General features: G+C 48.0%; 1 protein-coding gene across 1 annotated transcript in view; it reads left to right on the top strand.

The window, feature by feature from the left end:
* Nucleotides 1-1606: 1606 nt before the first annotated feature.
* The window catches only part of PPM1H (protein phosphatase, Mg2+/Mn2+ dependent 1H), a 129736-nt gene continuing 124206 nt past the window's right edge, over nucleotides 1607-7136 (top strand). Inside the window, exon 1 of the mRNA XM_059472413.1 lies at nucleotides 1607-1842. Within this exon, the coding sequence (XP_059328396.1) occupies nucleotides 1607-1842 (236 nt within the window). The remainder of the gene's footprint in view (nucleotides 1843-7136) is intronic.

Here is a 7136-nt window from a genome sequence, read left to right as displayed (position 1 = left end):
ACTTCCTTTGAGAAGTGAAGCTTCACTTCTGACTCAAAAGTGAACATGATCCTCTTTCCCAGAGAACTGAAATCAAGGCATCTCTGTACTTTTAAGCATGAGGAGGCTATATCCCTCCTATTGTACTGCTGTATCCTTACAACATTCTTGTACCAGAGGTAAGCATCCACACATTTCAAACTGCACAGATCTGTTTTGAGTGGTGAGCTGCTAAGCTGTCTCCCCATATGTCTCATCTGGGCTTTTCCTTGTCATCTAGCAGAGATAATAATTTAAACTCTAACATATTACTTCACATTTCTGCCTCACGTTGTGTGGAATAGTGACTGCAGTATGGGGTCGGAGAACAAACACTGCATTCTCTCTGTTTTAGTCAATGATATTTTTCAACATCTTTGGGTCCAATAGACTGCAAGGTTTAAGTTCCAGTACTTCACTACTCTCAAGGTTTGCCGCACCTTCCTCGTTCATTTCGCAGGTCACTGCCTTCCAGTGAGATTTACAGCTCTCAGGAGGGCTGCAGAATCACAGGGCTCAGACAAAGCCTTGCTTCAGAGGACAGACTTCCTATATGTTCCTGCTCCATTCCTACATTTTCTTAAAGCTTGGCACACCCAAATCTGCAACCTCACCTCCTAATTTATTTTTTTTTTTATTTGAAAGAGTATAACATGGTCAAAATAACAGAACAAGAGAAGAAGCCTTTGAAACATCTATGTCCGCAAATGTGAATATTTTTGGCCCCGTCCTTTCACTTTTGCTCCACGGCATCATCCCGAACGCCTGGCGGTGCGCGGAGCAGCCCGGGGGCTGCAGTCAGCGCTGAGCGGCGGACGGGCAAATCCGCGACTCCCCGGGCAGCCGGGGGAACCAGCGCAGGCGGGCAGCAGGGCTCGCTTTCGGCCACTGTCCCAGGTTCTTTTTCTAGCAAATGGCTTCCTGGGGAAAATATCCTTGGCGGGTTTGAGCAGAAGGCAAGTAAACCCTCCAAGCGGAGTCTTGTCCCGCAGGATCAGCGGGCTCTGCCGGGGCTGGGACGGCGCTGGCTCAGCCCAGAGGCAGCAGGGGCAGCGCACTGCGGGCGGCGATCCCCAGCCCCGGTAGGGGAGCCCCGAGCGACTCCGAGCGCTGCCCGGGGCAGCTCAGCCCGGAGGCGGCCGCGGGCAGGACGGCGCTCCCGGCCGCATCGCTGCGGGCAGCCGGGGGCGGCCCCGCCGGGCGCAGGCTCCGCCCGCCGCGCACCTGCCGCGGGCCGGCCCCGGCGCGGGGGGGCGGCGGCGCCCGTGCCCGGCGTGTGCCAGGAGCCCGCCGGTGCCGCAGGAGGAGCAGGAAGCGCCCGGGCGAATCCAGCCGCGCTATCACATGACTCAGCAGCCGCTGCCGCCGGGCTGAGTTCACCCAGCGCCGCGCCGGGAGGGGGAAACCTGCAATGAGGCCTCGGTCCCGCGGCTGCCCCTGAGCCCGCCGTCCTCTCGCCCGGCCCCGCGCCCCCACTGCGGGAGCGCGGCGGGGCCGCCGGAGCCGCCTCCGCAGCGCTGCCCGCCGCCGCGCCCCGCTCCCCGCCCTGCGCGGCGGCCCCGGCGCTGCCGCCGCCGGCGGGGATACTATGCTCACACGGGTGAAGTCCGCCGTGGCCAATTTCATGGGCGGCATCATGGCTGGCAGCGCGGGCGCCGACCACGGCAGCGGCGCGGACTTGCCCCTCCGCTTCCCCTACGGGAGACCTGAGTTCCTGGGACTGTCCCCGGACGAGGTGGAGTGCTCCGCGGACCACATCGCCCGCCCCATCCTCATCCTCAGCAAGGACACCCGGCGCCTGCCCTGGACCACGGGCTACGCGGAGTGAGTACGCGGCGGCGAGCAGGTGGAGCGCGGCCGGGCCGCTGCCCGCGCTGCCGGGCGCACCGGCGGCCAAAGGCGGCGATGCCGAGGGAGCCCCGGCGCTGCCGGAGGCGGGGGAGCGCAGCCCCGGGCCTGCGCGGCGGGAGCGGCGGGGGAAGGTGCCGGGGGAGGGGAGCGGCATCCCCGGCGCCCTGTGTCCGGCCCTGGCCGCGGCTCTGCACCTGGGTGGTTCCTTCCCGGGAGCCCGAGGATGCAGATCAGCTGCCCTTGAATGTCCCCGCGGGAGTGGCCGCTACCCGGGTCGGCAGAGGATGCCCAGGGGCAGCACCGGGCTGCCCTACCCGCAGTGACGGCCCTGGGGGCGCAGGGGCCGAGGATGGGACACCCGCGGGTACTGAACAGCCGTCTCGGTCCTTGACCCTGGAATAAAAAGGGCTTTTGGTAGGAAACCCTGTTTGGTTTGTGCGTGTGTAAATATTTCTCGCTGCCCAGGAATGGTGAAATGTGTGGGGTTTGGAGCACCTTCCTGTGGCCCTGACAGCCGTTGTGCTCTTTGCTGGGGACTGGCTACATATGTCTAAAATGCTTTTCAATCTGGGGAGATGCTTGAGGACCACAGGCTCCAAACTGAAAGAAAAAAAAAAATAATCCATTGGCTAGCCCCCAAACTGGGCTTTCCAAATGGTTTGTTGCCCTGACTCACTCATATAATGGTATTTACTTTAGAGGGTGTCTGATCAGGACCTGGTTGTAGCCTTGCCAGCCAGGCGAAAGGCAGTGTTCCTTTGCAAAGGCAGTGGGAGTAGCTGCAGAGGCAAGGCATGTCCTTGCACTTGATGCCTTTATCGGTAGGCACATTGTTTTCCTTAAGGATTCTGGATGCAGGATTCAGTATTTGGTTTATTTCTGTTACTGCTTCTAAGTCTTGAGCATGTCTGGCCATCCGTTGTTGCTACCAACTCAGAGATTACTAAAGTTACTAAGTTAGCCCTTTCAGACCACAAGTGTTCTGCATAGTTTCTTTAGACATATATGAATTCCCCTAAAAGCTGTTGCAAAAATTACAGTGAAGGCTTCACATTGTTAATGAGCAATCACTAGCTTTATTTAAAAGGTTGTTACATTATTAGGGATGCTGAAATGGGAGATTTAAAGAGAGAGTTTAATGAAAAATTTAAAGAATTTTAAATTGGATTGTTCTCCTCAGATTAATAAAGAATTGAATTATTGAGCAAATTCCCCAAGAACTGTAAGTTTAAATATTTAAAAGAAAGCTCTAATTGTTCTGCCACTATAATAGTCCCTTTAAAAGCCCTTCTTTACCAAAATAAGTACATGCTGCTATTTTCAGCTTTGGTCAAGTTCTGTGGCTTTCAGCAAGTAACAGGAATTGCAGGTTGGTGACAAAGTGGAAGGGAGGTTCTCTGGCTCCCAGGTATGTGCATCCCATGACCTTCACCTGAGGCTGCTGGAGCAGAAAAATGTGGCTGCTGGAAAGCCAAGGTTTCATTGACCCTGTTGATGAAACCTGAGGTGAGAGAATCTTTGGAGATAAAGTAAATGGCTCTGGTAGTCATGAAAGCAGAACATATCATGATTGTTTTCATATACTTGTTACTCTTCCCTCTTGAGCTTTGAGCAGCTTGGTTAATTGGGAGACGTAAAAAAGTCACTAGCTTTTTCAGTTCCTGTTGTTATCTGTGTGAAAATAAGTTGCCTTTTTGCTTTGTCTCTGGTGGCTTTTTTGTTGTTGTGGGGTTTTTGTTTGTTTTTGTTTGGTTGGTTTCAGTTTTTTGTCTCATCCCCTTCCCTTGCAGTTACTGGCTCTGGTGCTGGTGGAACAGACCTGAGGGGAAGGTGGTACTTGTTAGAGAGAACTAGTGAGTGAGTTACTACCCCCTTCCCAGAAGTATCTATATCATGTTCCAAAACTGGGGTTCATTGTAACCTGAAGATCTCAAATGCTTGCTGTGGAGAAGCTGAGAGGAAAGCACTGCCACCAAAATTGCATTGATTTCCAAAGGCAAAGCATTGAAGAATAAGGAAAAATAAGAAAATATGGACAAATTCAGATTTTGCAAAATACGAACTTTTTTTTTGTTTTACTCATACTGAGCTATTACCAGGCTTTCTGAAAATAATTGTAAGACTTGCTGGGAGATATGTGTTGAAGCTATGTTTTTCTTTTGAAACCTGTTTGAGTTACATAAGAAAAGAAATGGAAAAAGCACCAGGAAGATGAAATTACTATTATACATATTCTGCAATTTAGTGGCTTGGGGAAAGCAGGGAATAAAGCACTTTCATGCTATTATTTAGCATTTTGTTAGTGTCTATATTAAGGAAACTATCAGAACAATACTTGCCTTTTGTTACAATACAAGTGAGCACTTACAAGAATGTTAGGAGGAAGTTTGGTGTCCTCACGAGCAGCTTGTGATGTAACACAAAGGTCATCTATTAAACTCACATCTTGCTAGTTTGCTTTGGTGTGAGGCATGAGAAAAGACTTGCCTTACCTGCAGTGTGCCGAGGTGCAGCTTGCCTGACCTACTGCCTTTTCTGTGTTTTCATGTTTTAGCAAATCAGCAAAAGTGATTGCAGTGTTTTTGTTGGTTGGGATGCCTGTGCACACAGGGATTTTTACTTCCTGAAGCTAATGAGAGGTTTGTAGACTTAGAAGGTGGGGAGTGGCCCAGAAGGTGTAAGGAGAGTGTGTGCCACCTGTATCTGTGTGTACTCTATCTGCCCTGGTGTTGTGAGCCGTTGCACAGCAGGGTTTGAGTCAGTGGATTTATGTTCCGCGCCCAGCAGCAGCATCTGTCTCACTATCTTTAGGAAGAAATCCTGGCTCTGAGGATAGGTCACCTGGAGGCTGAGTTTCAGGGAAGCATTTGTAATGTTCATGTTCTTTAGTTGTTAAACATGTCAGTTTACAGATGATACTGGAGTTCATTGATGTCGTCATGTTGGTGTTTCATCCAAGCTGGAGAAGGCATTTTGGGGTTAGACCTGGTTCCCATGCCAGACTGAAGCAATTTCTATCTACAAAATATGCATTTTTTAGGGGATTCCTCTTGTTTCTTTGATTCCTGAGGATTATTATTTCTTATTAAACGACGTATTGACAAAGTAGCTCACCCTGTTGACTATTTCTTTTCCCTAGAATCTGTTTGGTATGGGCCTATTGATCTGACTTATTCCCCTGGAACAAGTGTTTCTCCTTCACTCCACTTTCTTCCTCCTCTTGTACTGAACATTTTTTGTAATCAGTATTTTGCAACATTATTCATTCATGTTATATATTTTAACTTATTTTTAAAATTACCTGCTTAGCTCTGTGATATTATGTAGTGAAATGTAAATTAGCCTTTATTTTTTATTATTAACTTTCCCTCTTTTAATGGAGTGATCATTACGGAAAACATGTAGGCAGGCAAATGAAGTCTTCAGAAACATACTTGGTACTGGGATAAAATATTGTTGCTTCCTGACATTTTAGTGGGAATCCCATAGGGACTCAGCTCTCCTTAGTCAGTGAGCAGCCTAAAGGTTATCTTCTGAAATGATTGTCCTGCTGTCTCTTCCTTGCATGGGAGCCCTGAGACCTTGAATTTCATTTCACCTCATAAAGGATGGCAAAAGGCCATGTTTCAAAGATATATATGTTCTTATACCACAGACACTTGTCTAATGTTCATCAAGCTCCATAGAATCAAAATTAAAATTGTATCCCACATCCAGTAAGCCTTTTAATTGTCTTTATAGGTACTGTTTTATTTAGAAATAAATTTTTCATTTTTAATCAAGGGCACCCTTAACTTAGTTTTCTGCATGTGGTCAGATGGCATGCATCAGGAATGACCCTGGGACAGGGTAGTCTGTTAACAAACGTTCTTTTAAGTCTGCCTTTAATCCAGAGGAGTAAGGAGATTTGCTGCTCTGAAAAGTTAAGTGATTTATTTGAATAAGGGAGGGTGGGAGGGATCCTGCCTCACACTTTATTTACTCGTCTCTCCCTCTCCTCTGCAAGCACTCCCGAGGCCACCGGGATCTCCTCTAGAGCTTTCGCTGCCCGAGCCATGAGCTGTTCCTTGAGTTTCTGCTTGGATTGCCCTGTTACTGGCAGGGAAGTTTCTGGTTTGGTCCCTTCCTGTGCTGTTCTCAGTGTGTTCCCTGCAGCTCTGCTGATAAGCAGCCCCAGCGTTCAGCTCTGAAAGTAACTGGCAAAGTAAAGGCAGGAGCAGGGAGTATGAAACGTGAAATGACCCAGATGATATTCACTGCATCTAAACTCTCCCCAGAACGTTATTTTTCACCTTTTCCTCTTTGCTTTATCTTCCTCTGTGAAGGCAGAGGATGAACAGGGTAGAGCAGAGCCTACCTCTCCTAGCTGAATTCCCTTGACTACATATGGCATGATAAAATAAATGCTAAATTTGCAAATGACAAAGAACTAGCCTGCTGCTCATGCTGGTGGAGTTTCAGAGAAACTGCAACTGAGTAGCATTTTGTGGTAGATAAACAAGCTTAGTAATTTTCCATCCCTTTTGAATGTTTATTCCTGTAGTTCAGAATCCAGAACTATCATTGCTTTTCTAAACTGTATGAATCCTGGGGATGGGACCATAGCTGGTTGCTTTTGTGTCACGTGTTCCTCTCTTTTCTCTTGTCTTTCTGCCATCTCTTTGGAGAACTTCAAAAGGTACTATCAAATACACTTAAGGGACGGGGGAAAAGATTTGATTGTACGTTGTCTGTGTCCTCATGCAAGAGACAATTTTGCCTGCCTTTATAATTTATGTTTTGAAAAATTCTAAATGACACTTCAGACACCTTTCAGTTCTGAGTTATAATAGGTTTCCAGAAACTTGACTTCACTGGTATGTGTGTTTCTTGGCTTAAAAAGTCAGTTCATTATCCCTGCAGTGCCTTTTGTTTGAGGAGACAAAGTCCAGGCTGTTTTTCCATAATGTTACATTTCAGTGATACTGTGATTTCTCTGCTCTGTGGGTCTGCAGTAGAAATTACATTTCCTCTTGGTCTTGGTGGCTACTGACCCATAATGAATGCAGAGTTGCAGGTGAAGTGTGATGACTGTGTCCTTCCAGCACTATTACAGTGGCAAGTTGTTATAGTTCAAAATGAAGAGGGGGAGCAGTTTATGGATTTTTTTTTTTCTCAAACTGCTGGATTTTTTGTAAGGCTGATAATACTGCATCATGTTTTCTCATGCTCTGTTACTTAGTTTGTAGCAATTAATGTGAGAATTAACCGGAGATCTTTGTTAAAAT

Source organism: Ammospiza nelsoni, chromosome 5 (genome assembly GCF_027579445.1).
Source record: "Ammospiza nelsoni isolate bAmmNel1 chromosome 5, bAmmNel1.pri, whole genome shotgun sequence".
NCBI classification, from domain to species: Eukaryota; Metazoa; Chordata; class Aves; order Passeriformes; family Passerellidae; genus Ammospiza; species Ammospiza nelsoni.
This window is presented reverse-complemented; position numbering and strand designations above follow the sequence as displayed.